We start from the raw sequence: 18922 nt of genomic DNA, 5'->3' as shown, positions 1-18922 counted from the left end.
GCCTCACCACAAAATGCACCATCATAGAGTGAACTGGCTGGCTAGAGTCTCCTTAGTGCTCTTCTGTTTCTTTGTAGCTTTTCTCTTTTCCTCCCTTAAGTATTTTTTTCCTAGAGCTGACCATTTTTTTTTCCATTATTGAAGTAGAATTTCAAGGTATTCTAAGTTTTGGGTTAACATCATCCATTTATGTGTTTTGAAGTGAATTTGCACCATCCTTTATCCACATCCAGGTGCGGTTCTGAAAAGGTACAACCCAAAACCTTACAGTCCTTAGGATATGTGGACAAATACCACGTAAAAGGGTAGCACAAATACCTACAGAGTGTAGGTACAGATCATTAAGTCATCTTGAAAATGAGATCTGCAGCTGCTTATGCAGATAAGCAAGAAAGGGAAGTTATTGTAAGCAAGCTGAAAATATCTGCTGTCAAAATCGGCTTGTCCTGTGATTTACATCCTTTGGCTGCACGAATCAGTAGGTTCAGAGGCGCTGGAATTAATGTATTTCAGTGCAAAACTGGGTAGCCTTCTCTGTGAAAATGGAAATAAAAGCCGTGCCTCCACTAACACTTAGCTATTAATTGCCATTTTGACCAAAAAGCGTCTGTCGGGGGCGAAAAAAAAACCCCAACACCTCGAACGCTTCCTGCAATGCCTTCACAGCAGGGGGGCTTGCCTCTAGGGTAGAGAGAAAAGGCAAAGCATTGCTTGCTCTGAGCTGGCGAAGCAGCGCAGTTGGCTCTGGCAGTGAGGGGGTTGACTGACAGTCTGCAGTGCAGTGGAGTTAGCTGAGCTCCCTATATGGCTGTGGATTAGCTATATGCTAATACTGATAGGAGAGGAGCAGCCGTAGGAGCGCAGTGAGCTGCCGGTGGAGACGATCGGAGAGTCTCGGCAGAGCTGCCTCCTCAAGAGCCATGGCTGAAGGGGGTGAAGGAGGGGAAGATGAAATACAGTTCCTGCGAACTGTAAGTATCTGCTTTTTTATAGGTCACGCAGGACGGGGTTTCATGTCTCCTGTCTATTCCTTTGCTGCCGTGTGAAAAATGAAGTGTTAATTGCGTGCTGGGCTTTGCCATATGGGAGAATTGATGGTGTCAATGGAAGAAAATAAAGCAGGGCTATGAGCTCTAATAGCAGCAGGCAGGCTCGGTGTGTTCTCGCTCGAATCTGGCAGTTTGGTGTCAGGAGCCCTATTTCCGCTGTAATCCCCTGCGTTCGGAGCCTCCTCGGCAACTTTGTGCTTGGGTTTCTAAATGTAGCACGCCAAATATCTGACCTCTGAAACTTCTGCCTGGCTTGGATTTCACTGACATTAACAGAAGCTTTGCGAAGAGGACAGCCTTAAAACGATGAATAAACCAAGCAAGCCCTTGATGACTTCTTCTGATAAACATGCAGACAGAAGCACACTCGTGTGTAGGGAATACCAACAGATGTTGCAAGTCGTGGCTGGGGAAATGTTTGGAGCCTTTCCTCTGCTTCAGAGAAGCTGCTTTCCAAAGGAGAGGAGAATTTCTTCGGGGAGGGGTGCTAATTAGTCAAATAGCCTGCATTCGCTCTGGTTCTAGATAGAGAGCCCTCACACCATTCTTTGCCAAAGCTTTACACGGATCTGATATGACAAGCAATTTGGACTTTAAGCGAGTTAGTTTTCATCAATTAGTTTCTGGGGTGAGGATAAGCTCCTTTTCCTCTGTCATTTTCTGCCTCTCATCATTTTTACCCTGCATGACTAGGAGTGTGTTGTTGTGTAACTAGTGTGAAAAACCTGCTACTGATGTGTGTGTTCCCTACTCTTTCCATACTCTCTTCACATCACATTTATCACCAATAATGTTGCAGAAACAGCCTCTTCTAGGGCCGATAGAACTTTCAAAGGGTAAGTCTTCAAAATAAAACAGTTTAAGTGCCCAAAGCAGGAAGTGATTTCTGGTTTCTGGGAGGCTGGGAATATTTCTTTCTGGCAATTAAAGGTTGGAGACTGGTGATGGCTGCTGCTGCTTATGTAAATTGTTTAGATGTGATGAAGTGCCAGTAGCACTTCTAAGCCTGGGAGAATGTCATGAGGGAAGGGGAATGGATAATCACAATGAAGGATCTTCTTCAACAGCACCTCCTTCCACTATACTTTTTAGAGGTGTCTGTGTTACTCAGTTTAGTAGATTACTCAGCTTACAGGAGGAGGTGCTTTAGTCTGAGGCCAGAGCTTTAAATGAGTGTCCTTCATCCTTTTAATGTCTAAGATGTTGCCTACACAGAGCAGTCTTCCTCCGTGGTGGAGTAGCTTTACCTATTCATAGGCAGGCTGTGTGTGCTACATGAGATGGCAATTTCTGCTGCTCTGACCCATTCTCATGCAGTAGAACTCTATTACACTTCCTTCTAATGGGTGAAATAAAGTGAAAAACAAGGATGAAGGCTGAAAAAGGAAACAGCAACAATGAGGCTATGCATAAGTGGTCCTTTTACCAAGTCTTAGGAAATCCTTCACAGGGAAAAACATGGAGTAGATTTCTGTCTTGGAAGCTTCTCCTTGCAGTGAAGAATCATAGCAGCTACTTCTGTCTCTTCTCCATTATAATTTCCTTCACCTTGGTGGAGAAGGGAGCAGTTGTTTATATACCGAGGAAGGAACCATTTCTTAGGTGTTGAGTGCTACAGCAATGTAAGCCTTTAGTACTTACACTTCCAGCTTTTGTTGCTGCCTAAACACTGTCCATAGAAAAATGAAGTACAGTGGTCCTTTAGAGCTCTTCCAGGGACATTGTTGATTAGTCAGGATCCTCTCTGAGTCAGAATGTTTCCTGGGAATTTGAACGTTCATGAATGTTTCTCCGGCTTCTGTAGGTGAATTCTCTTTTGCGAGTGTTCATCTCCATATTCTTCTTTTTGAGTCTGTAGACAGAAGTGTGTTAGGATGTCTTAGGCTTTCAAAGAGAACTCTTTCTCAGTGAAGTGTGGCACAAAATTAGATCTCTTTTGAGCTACAAATATCCTACAATATTTTCTGGGACAGCAAGACTTATAGTTCTTAAAAGTCTAGTAAAATTAATTTTTGCTCTCTTAAAGGAAAGCTTTCCCTCTGTGTCCCCTGTTTTTGCGTGGGGTAGGATGTGTTTTTTTACTTCTGGATCTAAACCATTGTCCAGTTTTGCGCGGTGTTTTTAGGCTCTCTGCTCTTACAGGAGGGCTGGAAGCTCAGTAATGTGTAAGTGGTACCTCTGCTTCTAGAGAGCAGCAAATGTGTGGCCATATTTACAAACTTCAATGAAAAGTTTTCGCTGTCACTTTCTGTTCCAACACATTCTTCATGTTTAAACTGGCAGCAGTGGGAATGATGAAGGGCTTAAAGACAGCTGAGAGGAGAGGACAGGACAAGAACACTCTCATTGTCCTCACTTCTGCAGTAGTAGAATGTCTTCAGTATTTGTTTCAAGTAAGACTCGACTGTTGTGCAAAGCCTTTATAATGATGCTATGCAAAGGATGATGTCACTAATACAGTGGAGTTTCCTGTGTTGTTTTTTTCTAGGTTCAATACTAATATAAATAAATACACTCTTTTAAATATTTTTTTTTTTTTAAATTGCACTGTTCCCCTACTGCTGTGTCTTTGCTATGAAGTCTTTGATCTTTCTGTTTCTGTAATCAAGTTTAGAATTGTTTCTCCAGTTTTCTACCTGGAAGCTTCCACGTGGGATTTGTGTGGGTATTCAGCGTATGAGTGCCTGCCTCTGTGTCATTCATGCAAGTGAGGAACACAGCACTCGTTAGGAGTGTAGCATGCAAAACTGCTATCTCTTGCTTTCCTGCCCTTGTCGCATTTGTTCCTTGGGTGGCTTGCCCCTATCATTTCTTTGTTACCCCTTTGTAAGGTATGGATCCATGAGAAATTAGTGGAAGCGATGTTTCTGCAGCATTAGGTGAGAACACAGGGTGACCCATGCTGTTCTGACTAACATGTGGAGGGGACAGAAAAGGAACCCTGTTGCCCTTGGCAATGTGAGTGAGTGAGCGTTAAGTGTTCTTATTCCAGTCTTTCGTAGCTACTGGGACTTGACTTCTGTGGCAAACAGAAAACCGCTTTTCCCTTGGGTAATTATTCCCAAGTTCTCCGTCATTGCTACTGCTGCCAAATTAATCAAACATAGGCTGATGCCTTGAAGCAGATAGGGTTTTTTTCTTCCTCCATCAAAACACCCATGACTACAGTTGCTAACAGAGAGCATGACTGGAAAGGGAAGAAAAGTCACAGCCCCACTCAAAGCACAGGGGGAGTTTAAATGTGCTTGTGCTGAAGCATGTTAAAACTATTTGCCATGGTGGAGTCCAAATCATGGTAGCAACATCAGTTAATAGGTGTATTGCTTTACTATTTTCCCTGAAATTCATAGTACTCATGCAAAACGTTTTCACTTATTGTAACAGAAATAACCTTTAGTATTTCGTTTTCCAGCATGGCTCATTGCACATCAGCCAGCAAAGTTTTGTCTGGTTTGGCACGGCCTGGGCAGGGTATGTATGTGACTGTGTATGGCACTAGTGTGGCTGTGCCTTGGTGTATGCCTGACTCTTCCCCCAAATGGTTACAAATTCTTCATTTCTCTGAGTGACAGAGCCTCAACAATTGATTCTCTGATTTTCACTCCTGTAACAGCTTCTCTCAGTGACCTAATTTTCTGTCACATTCTGGGTATTGCTCTCTGTTATACTTTGTGCTGGTGTTACTAAGACCTAGAATAGAATACTTGGCTTCGATTTTTTTCCCTCAAGATCTAGCCCATGTGCACGGATTTACACAATGAGCTTGCAGTGTGGTTTATAGATCATTTGTGTGTTAAACTGCTGCTCAGAACCAAGACAGTTGGGTGGCTCATGCACATTTCTGTGTGGGTGCACTTTCCTGTTTATACTGTTTGAAAATGAGCTCTTCAGCTGTTCAGGTGCTCCAGGTGAGGTGGGAAGTTATCTGAGTTTTGCAATAGGAATTGTCAGTTATCACATGAGCTACGTTTTCTTTTTCAGTATTCTTCACTATTGCCAAATACAAGCAGTGATCCTCTCATTCCTCTTCTACTGTTTCAGGAGCTGTACTAAAGCACTTCAATACACCCAGGATTAGTGTGGCAGAAAATGAGTTCTTTAGATACTTCCAGTACATGTTGTTTTATCAAATCTGTGTCCTCAGTGACATAACAAAGGATATCTGAAGTAGAAACAATCAAATAATTAGTCCTTAATAGTCTCACTTAATAGTTATGCTCTTAACTGCTTGCTGATATTCTGTAGCATGAGCTCTGTGACTCCTTTCAGTACAGTACCAAAATCTGCTATATAGTGCCAGATAAATACGTATATATATATATATATATATATATATATGCTATATAATCACCAAATAAATGCTTCCAAACAGATATACTAGACAAACATCAGGCAGCAATGGAAGATATTTCCAGGGAGAATTTTTTAGCAGTGGTCAGTTAATACCTGGGAAAATATGGAAACTCATTTGAGTTGTGTATAAGATTACATAAAGGTGATATAGAAATTTATATACAGTACAAGTTGCACAGGCTTAAGATTAAATCAGTGGAATTTTCCTGAAGCCCCTTTTAAGGGAGTTGGCACAGGTTCTGCTTCTTGAACAGCTGAATGTGTTCCATGGGATTATTTTCAAGTTAATTAGGACATTTTGTCTCGTGTCACTGGATTGTGCTGCCATTCATGATCAAGCAGTTGTCCACTAGTCAGTCAATTCTTTTTAGGCAAAGGGGAAGAAGAAAGAACGAGGAATGTTGTGCTTTCTGTTATAGATTGTCTGAGAGCTGCTGTGCATTAGGAGTTTGAGGGATTTTGAAATGAAATGCTTGTGTCTGTTTATCTCTGTGCACTGAATCTCCACCTTCTGATCCTACTGCCGCCCTCTTTAACAATTGTATAGCAGTCCATGCTTCTAAGTCTTCTGAGAAGAGGAACAAAACTTGTCCAGCAAACAAACTGAACCAGAATCCTGCCAGGCCTCTTCTCTTCCATTTAAAAAAAGCCTTTCACAGTAATTTCTTTTTGCTTCTTTGGCTTTCTTTCGAGCTACTTGTAGCTGATCTCTTTCCTTTATTACCACTCAGTTTCTACCATGGAAATCATACTTAGTTATATGCATTTTTCCTGAGTTAAGTTTCTTAGACCCTGTGGTGTCCTCCTCTGTAAATATATTTTCATTTGTACAGCTTTTATTTCTACCAGTGTTCTCAGTTTTGGGAATTGCTTGCCCAATTGGCTTGCCCAATTTGTCATTAAAGGCAAAGGATTCAGTTTGTGCTTATTCTTTGCCTAGGTCTCCTTCCCTGCTGAAGGTCTGAGTAATATAAGATAGATTTGCAATATCCAGTAGCATGCTGTCAGTGTTTATTTCTGATGAAACAGAAACAAGATCTTCTGAGGCTAATTCTAAACTGTTTTCAAGACAGACTTTAAAACAAATGCTCTACCCTGCTATAAACACAACACTCATGGCTCCGGACTCTGTAATGCATCTGATTTTTACCTCCGGCCACACCGGAATAAGTGTATCAGAGTTATTCAATTAATTTGTAACAGTTGATCTTTTGGAGCAAAATCATCTGATTTTTGCAGGTATTTTGGGCTCCTGACAAGGAAGAGTTCTGTGGGGAAACTGCAATGTGTTCACGTGCAAAGGGAAATGCTGACCTGATTTGGTATGTTTGATATAATGAAATGTGTATTTAGTGGTTGGAATTTTACAGCTGCCATTGAGAAGAAGAAAGGTAAGTGATAGCCAAGGCTGCATTATCATTTCATAGAACTTCACATCATTCCTTGTGATATGCTTTAGGTCTTTCTCATCTTTGAGGTAGGGTCTTGAGTTCTGTTCCCAACTTGTGCTGCAGATACAGAATTAGTGGAATGTTCATGCTGCCAAACCTTGCAATTAAGAGGCAGGCAAAAAGAGAATGTGAGAAGGCTGTGGAATGATATCCAACATGTTGTTAAGTGGTGATTTTTACAGTATAGTTACAGCAATAATTATAAAGTAGATTTGCTGGAGCACGAGGATAAAACCTACTGCTCTGTTTAATATGCTGAAAAAGGCATTTCCTAGGTGATAGGTTATTCAAAGAGTGCATGAGGTAAAGGAGGAAACAGGAGAAATGACAAAATGAGCTTTGACGGATATAATAGAGAGACGACAAAGACTTGCATCATGATTAGTTAGAGATGAAGGGTAATTTCTCTTTCTGAAATTGAAGGTGGTTTTGTTAGGGACACACTTCTAAAGGTGTTGTCTACAGGCTGTTGTTTGAGATCATACCTTGCTGGGTCTGTTTCTCTGATACCTTCCTTACATTTTGTTCAGCATGAATCTAGAGAACAGAGTGCAAACACAGATTTTACTCTGAGGAGGTAGAGCAGTAATATTCAGAGAGGGGTTGTACAGCATTGCATGCTGCAGTATCAGTCAGAGACAGGCTTTGCAGTGTCACAGGAACAGTCAGAGACGGGCTGTGCGGTGCTGCATGTGGCGGGAACAGTCAGAGATGGGCTGTGTGGCATTCCGTGTCGCAGACACAGTCAGAGATGGGCTAGTGGATAAGTGGTATAATTAACCACAAGAATCTTCTCTTCCAGTATAATGTTTGCATTTGCCACTTTAAGAAATAAGTGTTCTAGTTTTTCCTGTTCTCTGTGTGTGTAAATTACCAAACTGTGTGTTTTGAGCCTTGTGAATAAGTTTTCTGGTGCTATTTAATCTTCACTATCAGTTTCCATTGTTATTAACAATCTTCACCTGGATATCAAAATTAATACAGATTATTAATTTTGCATAATCCATCTCAGGGGGAGAGTATTAGTGGCAGTGCAGATCTACTGATATAATGGCAAATCTGCTACAATCAGGCAATACTTTTCAATCTCCCCCTTAGACTCTTAGTGAGTTCAAAGCCTTCTGGATAGATTTCTGAGCATGCAGTAATCCTAACTCCATGCTGCAGGTGTATATGTCTCTATTTCCCCCTAGCCCCATTGGTGGCTGTTGTGAGGATTTATTTTCTGCTCAAGATCTATTTTTTTTTGTAACCTACAGGTGGATTAATATCTTCCTTCAAACAGGGAGTTTGCTAGTGGAATTTCCATGTTTCAATAGCATGCAGCAAGTGAGTTGCCTGATCTCTGTGTCTTTTCTCTAATTCTCTGCCATGCTAACTGGGTATGATTCATGTTAAAATCCAGCTGTGACTATTCCTTCTTCCTCAGTTCCCACGGCAGTGATGTGACCACAGAGCTGAATGCTGCCAGGTGCATTAGATACAGATTCCAAAAAATTAAAGCAGAGTTAAGGGACGGGAGGAGAAGAAAAATAAATGTAGCGTGCAACTGTTTCTAATACACTGAATGCAATTACAGGGCACTAATTTGAAGTCACAGGCTTCTTGACTTTGTCCATGAAACAAGCATTTTCCCAAACAGCAGATAATAACAGTGCAGCTTTTATAACCATGGAGCTCTAGAGACAGTAAAATTATCATCTCAATTAAAAAACCCAAACAAAAGACTCTTTAAAAGATTCAGAAAGGAAACATGAGATATGAATTGTATGCCTCAATTAATGTTTTGGGTTACTTCTACACTGAAGAAATTTAATATTCTCAATATAGGAAGGACATGGAGCTGACGGAGTGGGTCCAGAGGAGAGCCACTAAAATGATCAGGGGGCTGCAAGGACAAACTGAGGGAGCTGGAGGCGTTCAGCCTGCAGAACAGAAAGCTCCAGGCAGACGTAATAGCAGCCTGCCAGTACCCAAAGGGGGCTATGAGAAGGCTGCAGAGGGACTGTTTGCTAAGGCCTGCAGGGACAGGATGAGGGCAATGGTTTGATGTGAGAGCAGAACAGATTGAGATTGGATGTGAGGAACAAGTTCTGCACCGTGAGGGTGCTGGAACACTGCAACAGGTTGCCCAGGGAGGTGGTTGGGGCCCCATCTCTGGAGATATTCAAAGCGAGGCTCAACAGGGCTCTGGGCAACCTGATCTAGTGGAGGATGTCCCTGCTGACTGCAAGGGGTTTGGACTGGATTAGTTTTGGGAGTCCCTTCCAAATCAAACCATTCTGTGATTCTGTCTTTAGTGTCATTAAAATGTCACCAGAACATTCTTTACGTCTGTGACTTAGGTGGGTGGAGTGGTTTTGGTGCTGGAAGATTTACAGCTGTGTACCAGATACTACTTTAAAAGAGGAAGTGTTGTCCTAATAGCACCAGGCATTTTCCTCTTGAATACTGACACTGCCTGACTTTCAGAAACTTCATTTCTGGAAATCACAGTACTGAAGCACAACTGGTAAATATGTGCCACCCTCAGTAGTTAAGCATTAGGATATGCATAAGCAGTGTAAAAAGCTACAGGAAAATGGATGTTTTGATTGACTGATTGATTGATTCCCCCCCCCCCCAGGTCAGCTTTTGGTAGTGTCTCTTTTGCAGCACAACGCATACCTGTTTTTGTCAGCCACTGCACACTTTACTGTGAGTCAATTCTCAGTCTTAACAGATGTGGTTCAGCTGTAAATAGGATCTGATGGTCAGTTAGTTGATGAGGTCACCTCTTTTTCCCAGTTCCTTCTCTCCTGGCACATCATGTCTGCACTGACGAGTGGCAGCTTCAGTCAGTAGGAGCAATGGCAGAGACAACAGCAACAGAAGGTGAAAGATTCAGTAGTAACATCAGGCTTGTTGCTTCTGCTGGGCTTTTGTCCAAGTCAGCAAGTGCTAGTTCCTCGGGCAGACAAGCAGTCAGCACATGTCTGAGCTGCATTTAGACTGCAGCAAGCATCTCTGTCAATCTTTTAGCATTTCAGCTACTTCAACACTCAGTCAGGTTCTCCTAATACCTTGTACCAGAGCACTGAGTTCCCTTGACCCAATTGCCATGGCCTGAATTCTTTCCGACGAGGGTGCGATGCAAAAGACCTGCCACTAAACTAAAAGCCTTTACAAATTACTTGTACAAACAACAGAACTTCAACTCAGAGCCTTTAAGCAGCTGTTTAGCAGCAGATGCAAAACTAATTAAAAACACCAAAGACTGAGCATGCTTTCAAATTGCATCAGCAGTGTCACATACAAAAGCAAGTACAAGGATCATCGAGCTTAGAATATATAGTAAAATGCCTCAGATGAGTCACTAAAATGCTTAAGGCTAAATGACTTCCATCTCCCAAGGCTCTCTCTGAAGTTCACTGCCTCATTTTCTATCTATCTATGGAAAACACCCAGAGGACCCAGACACCTGCTACATATTAGATGTATTTAATGTCAGTAGTCTATAGAATTCAGAAGCTGTTTGAGAATGCATAGAAATGTCCATAGTCAGTGCACAGTCAATTAACAGTTTGATTAAAAAACAGTCTCCAACCCTGTCAGTATTATATATGCCCCAGCATAACCTTCTCCTCAGATGCATACCCACATCTGACCCAAATGGATGGACTTTGTACTGCCTGTGCAGCCACAGCTGGGAAATGATGTGGAACTCAGACTTCATTATCTTCATTTATTTTAGATTCTTTATTGCCATGCTTGGAAATAGTTCTTAGACTCATAGTACGGCTAAGGCTGGAAAGGACCTCAGAGCTTATCTACTCCAACCTCCCCACCATGGATAGGGACACCTCACAACTAGACTCAGTGGCTCAAGGCCTCATCCAGCCTGGCCTTCAACACCCCCAGGCAGGAGGCAGCCACAGCCTCCCTGGGCAGCCTGTTCCAGAGTCTCACCACCCTCCTATTTAAGAGCTTCTTCCTCAGCTCCAGTCTATCCCTGCTCTGCCTCAGCTTCAAACCACTGCCCCTTGTCCTGCCTCTAGACACCCTGATGAAAAGTCCCTCTGCAGCCTTCCTGCAAGATCCCTTCAGGTACTGGCAGGCAGCTCTAAGGTCTCCCTGGACTCTTCTCCAGGCTGTTTCAGATTGGCTGGTGTGAGTGAAGCCACAGGGAGTGGCTGATGGTGAGCTGCAGCACTTCTGATGAAATGTGATCTCAAAGCTTTCACAAATGTCTCAAGAGTTTTCTCTGCTTTCTTTGGTGTCTGTTCCTGACTTTTAGCCTAGCTCTGTTCTGCTGAGTAGTCCCTCAGTACTAACACTTAACGCCTTGATTCTAATGAGTAAGTATTCTCACTGGAAGCAGTGAGAATTGATGGTTACAACAGTAGAAGGGGCAATTAAGCCTTATTCAACTGAAATCTAGCAGCTTTAGTGACCCTTCTAATCTTACAACCCATTAAGGACATTCTATCAATCAGTATAAATCTGTTTCATCAGTCCCTGGGGATTACAATTAGTTGTATTTGGCTTTATCCACAATTTATTCATTCTGTGTCTTGTTATTTTACTCAGGATGTCCTCTTGTTGTGTTGCTGGTTGCCTGGGAGAAGAGATCAACCCCCACCTGGCTGCAGCCTCCCTTCATGTAGTTGTAGACAGCAATGAGGTCCCCCCTGAGCCTCCTCTTCTCTAGGCTAAACACCCCCAGCACACTTAGCCTCCCCTCACAGTGCTGTGTTCCAGGCCCCTCACCAGCTTTGTTGCCCTTCTCTGGACACGTTCCAGCACCTCAACATCTCTCTTGAATTGAGGGGCCCAGAACTGGACACAGTACTCAAGGTGTGGCCTGACCAGTGCTTAGTACAGGGGAAGAATAACCTCCCTTGTCCTACTGGCCACACTGTTCCTGATCCGGGCTAGGATGCCACTGGCTCTCCTGGCACACTCTGGCTCATGTTCAGCCTACTATCTGCCAGTACCTACCTACTATCTTCCATCTTTGTGTAAAGATGGAAAAAAAATTGATCGTGTTCATAAAATAAACTATAAAAGCACATGGGAAAAGCTTCCATAGTAGAAGCCTGTTAGTATAAATCTGTGTTTTAGAAGAGAAGAAAAACTTGACAGCTATTATAGGATTTTTTTTCCACTCTTATGATTTTGAAATGATTTAATGTGGCACTGAACAGACAAACTCATTGGCCGATGTTGGTTTCATAGAAGTAAATAGAGTTGTGTTACTGGAGAAGAGTATAGGAGGTGGGGTTGTACTCTTTGCTGGTGATGTGGACATTCTCCCATTGTCACTTCCCTTTTGTGGGTGAAATAGTAAGAACTTAACTTCTCAGCTTGGTAGAGAGCTCCTTTCTTTGCTCATGCAGATCAGCCTGAGGTTCAGAGTTGTTGCAGTTACACATTTTGTAGCCCCATCTCCTCCCTGCACTGTGCTCATGCAGCTGTGAAAGTTAGTAACTGCACAGAGCAGCTTCTGAAGCAGCCAGACACAGAGGATGGGGTTTGAAAGTTGTTGGTATGCTGAAGCTTGTCTGAACAGCCGGTTTGCTCTTCCAGCATAGAAGACATTCTAAACATCAAGTTGTTACATAACAGTGAGTTCCTTCAAGGAGTTAAACAGCAGATTATCACTTACATTTAAGATTCCCACTTCTGAGAACGTTAAGTGATTTACCTTATTAAGGAAGAGGCGTTTATCAGAAGAGAAAGTGTTTTTCTTGTTCCTTTTTGCTTTGAAGTGCCACGGTTTGATGAGTCATTGCTAATGGCCTGGCTGGCCTTGCTACAGAGGAGTTACAGAAGCTGCTGCTGCTGACCTTTTACTGATAACCAGAGGATAATTCCTATTTCCTGTCATGGCACAAGTAACAAGCTCCAAAGTTGTGTCAAGTGGGTCTTTCTTATTGAAAAGGCCACCAGCTGTGGAGAGAAGCTGGACCAGAATCTATTCTCTCTGAGGATAATTTGCAGTTCAGTGAGCTTCATGGAAGATTCTAGATTCTTTCTGAGCATGTAAGTTTTATTTCATGACAGAAGTTTGGTTTTGTTAGAAAGGCTTAGCTGTTTTTATTAGCCAGGCTCTTCCCAAGTCAGCTTTTCTCAAGGTTGACCTTAGGCTTAAATAACATCACTGGCTAAATAAGGGCCTGCATATGAGGCTTCACTTGCCAATTAGAGTGGCACTGTGACCTTTCTTATCCTTGCCAATATGAAAACCATTTAGAATCATAAATCACAGCACTCTAAAGGCTGAAATGCATTCACCACAGCTTTAAAAATGGGGGATGAAAAGCTTTAAGAGAGAATAAAAGAAAAGAGAGAGGAAAAAGGTGTCCCAGATTGATGATATTCTGTACAGTTACTCTGTGGTATGTTTCTAGCGCTGGTTAGGAAATGAAACTCCTGTTGGTGCAATCTAACTTTATCCATTTACTACTTTTGTCCTTCATATCTGTACTTCTCTTTTGTTGTTGTTTATTTAAAACACCAGACAGTGCTAACAGGAGTCACTGATAATGGGGGAGCTGATGGAAGATTATCCTGACCTCGGGGTACTTCGAGTCACTATTAGTTAGTGATATCGAACCTCTTCTTTTTTTGTACATCCCTGGAATCTCCAGCAGCCACTGCTGGGGGGAAGTGCCCTGGCAGCTACTTCTGTAATTCAGCTGTCTTGAAACACCCAATTCAAGTGCTAACTGCTATGTACTCTGCTTACTCTTCCTATCGTTTCTTGCAGCAGCTGTCCTCACTGAAAAATGGAGCTTGTAATTCTTACAGCAGAAGTCATCTAGATATGGTGCCTCTCCAGTGCAGCTGCAGAGAGCAGAGGCAAAGCTACACCTCTTATCTACTGAAGAGTAGCCATGTTGTATAGACATGGCAAAAGCCAGGAGTTTGTAGCAGAGCTGAGTGCCTAGAATATCATGGCACTGTCTAGAAGCTGCTTTCTTTAGTGGCTGAGGTGGTGTCTCGATGGTACTTTGTCTCTGCCTTTGGTCAAGCAGTGATTTCCCTAGACAGGGTTGATGGCACGCTTGGTCTTTCTTCTGTTCCATGAAGTGGTGGTGGGTTCTGTACTTTTTCATACCAACCACATGCAAGATTAGTGGTTTGATGGTAGGGTCACAGGATCACAGGATGTTAGGGGCTGGAAGGGACTTCTGGAGATGTTCCAGTCTAACCCCTCTGCCAGAGCAGAACCATAGAATCCAGCACAGGTTGCACGGGAACACATCCAGACAGGGCTGGAAAGGCTCCAGAGGAGACTGCACAACCTCTCTGGGCAGCCTGTGCCAGTGCTTTGGGACCCTGACAATAAAGCAGTTATTCATGCTGAGGTGGAACTTCCTGTGCTGCAGTTTCCATCCATTGCCCCTTGTCCTATCCCAGGGCACAAGTGAGCAGAAGCTGTCCCTATCTTTCCCTTCCTGACCCCCAGCCCTCAGATACTTATAGACATTGATCAGATCTCTCAACCTTCTTTCCAGGCTCTCAGCCCCAAGGCTCTCAGCCTTTCCTTATCAGGCAGTGCTCTAGATCCTTTAACTTCTTTGTAGCCCTCCCTTGGACTCTCTCTAGTAGATCCCTGTCCCTCTTGAACTGGAGAGCCCAGAACTGGATGCAGTATTCCAGGTATAGCCTCACTAGGGCAAAGTAGAGTGGAAGGACAACCTCCCTTGATCCGCTGGGCAGATTCTTCCTAATGCCCCTCAGGATGCCATTTGCCTTCTTGGCCACCAGAGCACATTGCTGTCCCATGCAGAACTTGTAGGGTCACTGCACATTCACCCTATAAGCGTACTGGGAGGGATGCAGAAGGTGAAGAATTCCAGTGTTTGCAGAAAGGTTGCCTTTGACAATGTTGGGCACTGTGCTGCTGTCCTTACATGGTGAGCTGGAGCATGGCAGCACCTGCTGCTGCCCTGGGTTTCTTCTCCTGTTACAGTGCTCTCTGTGCAGCTAGACTGTGCTTTGCTCTGCTCACTTTCTGTCCAGTACATGCATAGTTTGGGTGGCTCCTGTGGCTGCTGGCTGTGCTTGCAGCACTGGCTGCAGGCCTGCACTTAATTTATTTGCCAGTTAGTGTGATGGTCAAGCAGAACAACCATGCCTTATGCTACACTGAGCTGCAGACTTTTCACTCCAGTGATCTGACGATGGCCAAACTTCAGAGCCTTATCTTCAACCACGTCAGGTGAACCATGACTAAAAGGGGTTTAGAGCAGGAGTGCGTTGTGTCTACAGGGGAGCTTCATCTGTGGGAGGTGGTGGATGATTCCCCAAACAAAACAAGCAAACAGAACCCTCAAATTTGAATATTTTGTATGTAGCCATTTGTATCTAGTACCACAAACTTATCAGAAATGGAAACGGGCTTAGGTGAAGGGATGGAAGCTAAAGGAGGAATGAATTGTTAAATATTTCATTATGCAGCCCAGCAGGCAGCTGTGTGCCAGGCTGCATCCAGAGGAATGTGAGCAGTAGGGCAAGAGAGGGGATTCTGCCCCTTGACTCTGGTCTGCTGAGACTTCACCTCCAATCCTGCTTCCAATGCTGGTGTCTCCAGCAGAAGTAGGACAGGGGGGGATGGTTTGAAGCTGAGGCAAAGGAAGGTTAGACTGGAGTTGAGGAAGAAGTTCTTCAGTAGGAAGGTGGTGAGACACTGGAACAGGCTGCCCAGGGAGGTTGTGGCTGCCTCCTGCCTGGGGGTGTCGAAGGCCAGATTGGATGAGGCCTTGAGCAGCTGAGTCTAACTGAGAGGTGTCCCTGCCCATGGTGGGGAGGTTGGAGCAGATGAGCTCTGAGCTCCCTTCCAACCTGAGCCAGGCTGTGATTTAATGTGGTAAGAAAGAAAAGGGAAAAGACTAAGTAGCAACTATCCCACAGAGATGGATTATGGTGTTTTTATATTACAAGAAGGATAGAATTACTGTAGTGATTAAAAAAAAGGAAGTGTGGGGGCAGAGTTGATTAGGGAGACAGAGAATCGTAACAGTCAGCTACTGTGAATATGCATTAACAGCGAATATTAATGAGGTGGATTGGAAACAGAGGCTGAAGCATGAGTTCATCTGTATTTCCTCTTTGGGTGTTCCTGAGACCATGAAATCCAGAGTGAGGGTAACTGTCCTCCTGGCTGTGATTGCTTGAGGTCAGAAAACCTTGAAGAAATTGTAAGAACTTGCAGGCTTTTTAGTCATTTTCACACGTATGACTTGCCAGAATTGAGAGTCTGAAAAGCAGTTTGCTTGCCCTTGATGGAAAATTACCAATAAGAAGAGATTTCCTTTGAAAAGGGAAGCTTCAAAGGGGAACCTACACTGGAAAAGAAAGGTCACATCTTCCTGAGTACAAAAGAAATGCAACCAATGGATTGAAGTAGGCTGGGAACTACCCTCCACCCCAGTTGAAAGGTATCAGAGCAGCTCAGCCAGACTAGAAGCAAGCTGAAGCTCTACTTACAGCAAGGCTAAATTGACAAGCATATATAGACAACATATCTACATGTATTTACAATTATGTACAATATAGAAATAATACAGAAATCCAAACTTCCCCACCCCAGGACAGAGAAAGTCCAGGAGGGACCCAGACAGACAGAAAACAACCAGCAAGGCTTACATGTTATGTGGGCAGCCAAGGGTAGGGAAGAAGACTAGAGGGAGAAGCAGAGAAAGGCAGTGCCCCAGAGTGAAGAGGAAAGAGTTGTTTCTGTTGGCTTTGCATCCCTTTCAGCAAACCAATGGGTGATACAGACTTTATTATTCTTTTATGACCAGTGATGTAATTTCACTTATTAGAATATTTCAGTCAGCCTTAAACTACTACATGGATGAAGACACTTTGCAGAGGGCACTGGAAATTCTCCTGTTGCTACTCCTCAGAGTTCCTCCTGGGTTCTTCTGAAGTCTCCGAGGCTCTCTGGTCTTTCTGCTTGACTCCTCTGAACAAGTAACCCGAGTTTGTTCACCTTTCATATGACTGGATCTTTGCTTTCCTCACAGTTTTGTCATCTCTTATTTATACTCATGCTGAGTGAGTCTCCCTTAAATATAGGTGACAGCCACTTCCTGGACAGTAGCATACTTTCTGTCTCCTTGTGCAGGACTTGCTCAGCTTTCACAGCGAGGCCATATTGACATCTTAAAGAATATAAATTCAACACAGAGACCACCTTAAAAAGAGCTCTGCTGTTAACTCCTTGCTGGAGCTGCACGGGCTCCTGGCTGTGTTAGCAGATGAAATAGCCACAGCTGACTCTCTGGCCTTGAGGCAAAGGGCAAGCACACAACCTACATGCAGGCAACTAAACTAATGCCCCAGAGTTGCAGAGGGGAAATTAATTGATGCAAGATGGTATTTCTTCCAAAATTAATACTGCTTATTAATGTTGCTATTCAGAACTCTTGCCACCCTTGACCACTAATTTTAATGATATTTTGGTTCTTACATGGTCACAGAAACATTCTATGGATAGTATCTAGATCCAGTAATAACCAGCAAAATTCATAAACATTTAATTAAACTGGAAGAGAAGATTCCCTCTTGCGGTCAAATGCCGCTTGCAGTCAATATGTGCTTGCCCACTAGATGGGCTCAAGGAGCTCTTTCTGCTCTGTGGCAGAAGGCAATGGAGAATTACACAGAGGCATTTAAGCATTTACTCACAGATTATTATTATTACCCTCATGGGGGCTAGCCACAGTCCAGACAGTGCCCAAATGCTTTCAGGTGATTCTGTCTTGTTGGATGTTGAGGCTTGGATCTTCCTGGCTTCTGGGGAAAGGATGTAGGCAATCTCTGACCTTGTCTCCTGGCTTCTTCTGGGCGATCTGTATTTGCGTCCAGGGATTCTAGGCAGGACTTCCAGTGTCGAGGCAGATGTCATGCAGTCTCAGCACAATGTCACGCTGGCCACACAGGCCAGTTGCATGCAGGCATCCAGGGTCTGCTCCTGGTGACTGGCGGCAGTGGAGTTTACCAGGCAAGCAATAAGGCAATAGCAGCATGGCTGGGCACAGCAGAGAGATCACAGCAAAGAGCAGGGAAGCAAAAGCAGGTTGTTCGCTTGCATATCTCCTTTTATCAATGTGGGCTGAGATTAATTGCCCTTTGGACACAGAATAGCCAGTCAGGATGGCAGTTAGCCAAACCTTACCATATTAGGCTAAGCCACAGGCTCGCTTTTCCCTAATTGGGAAAAGCACAGGCCTTGCACTAGGCAGGCACAAGCCAAGTGTGTGTACCTTACCACAGGACCCTGGGCAGGCCAGACTCAGTGCCTCCAGGTTCTTTTGTGTCCGTTTCCCACACTTGCCTCTCTGGTGGAGCAGAAAAACATGCCTAGGCAAGGCAGGACATGTACAAGCCTATTTTGGGCCTATCAGACCTACCACAACACCCAGGATGGACTTAGCAGTGCTGAATGGGAGCAGCTCCTGGCCTGCTTGGTAGCCTGGGCCATGCTGAGGTATTTTCTGGCAAGGTGATGGTAGGTACATGGCAGAGCATTTCCCATGTTCATGCTGAGTTAAGTGTGAGTCTGGTGTCAGTGCAGTCACTCTCTGTTGGAGAAACTCTTGTTAGCACAGCACACAAGAATTGATAAACATGAGCAACCCATGCTGGGAACGTCCTTGGAGCCCTGCTAGCCCAGGAAACCGAGCTGTAAACAGCTGAGCACCCCACACACAGCTGCAGTGGGCAGAGACTAGATAACCAAGGGGGCTGGAGTGGGTGGTGATGGAGGCTGACCCTTAGAATGTTGTGATAAGCTAACCTATGCATGCCTTACAAGTAACTCTGGACCCTCTGACTGTAACCAATCTTGGTGGAGCACGCCTCTTGCTAGAAGTGCATATAAGTCACTGTATCACGGAAATAAAGTGGATTTGACCACCTAACCATAGTGGTGAGCAAAGAGTCATCTTCCCATAGCGCTCCACCGACGATTCACAACAACTCTCCATCAGTGTCAGGCATTCAAGCAGTTACTGGTCTGCACGTTGGCATTAAAGAAGACCCTCATATTGCTTTTGATAGCTTTAAGGGTGT

General features: G+C 43.9%; 1 protein-coding gene across 1 annotated transcript in view; it reads left to right on the top strand.

The window, feature by feature from the left end:
* Nucleotides 1-723: 723 nt before the first annotated feature.
* The window catches only part of RYR3 (ryanodine receptor 3), a 236770-nt gene continuing 218571 nt past the window's right edge, over nucleotides 724-18922 (top strand). Inside the window, exon 1 of the mRNA XM_064147758.1 lies at nucleotides 724-971. Within this exon, the coding sequence (XP_064003828.1) occupies nucleotides 921-971 (51 nt within the window). The 5' untranslated portion in view covers nucleotides 724-920. The remainder of the gene's footprint in view (nucleotides 972-18922) is intronic.

Source organism: Pogoniulus pusillus, chromosome 1 (assembly GCF_015220805.1).
Source record: "Pogoniulus pusillus isolate bPogPus1 chromosome 1, bPogPus1.pri, whole genome shotgun sequence".
NCBI lineage: Eukaryota > Metazoa > Chordata > Aves > Piciformes > Lybiidae > Pogoniulus > Pogoniulus pusillus.
Note: the sequence above shows the minus strand (reverse complement) of the source record. Positions and strands in the feature narration are given on the sequence as shown.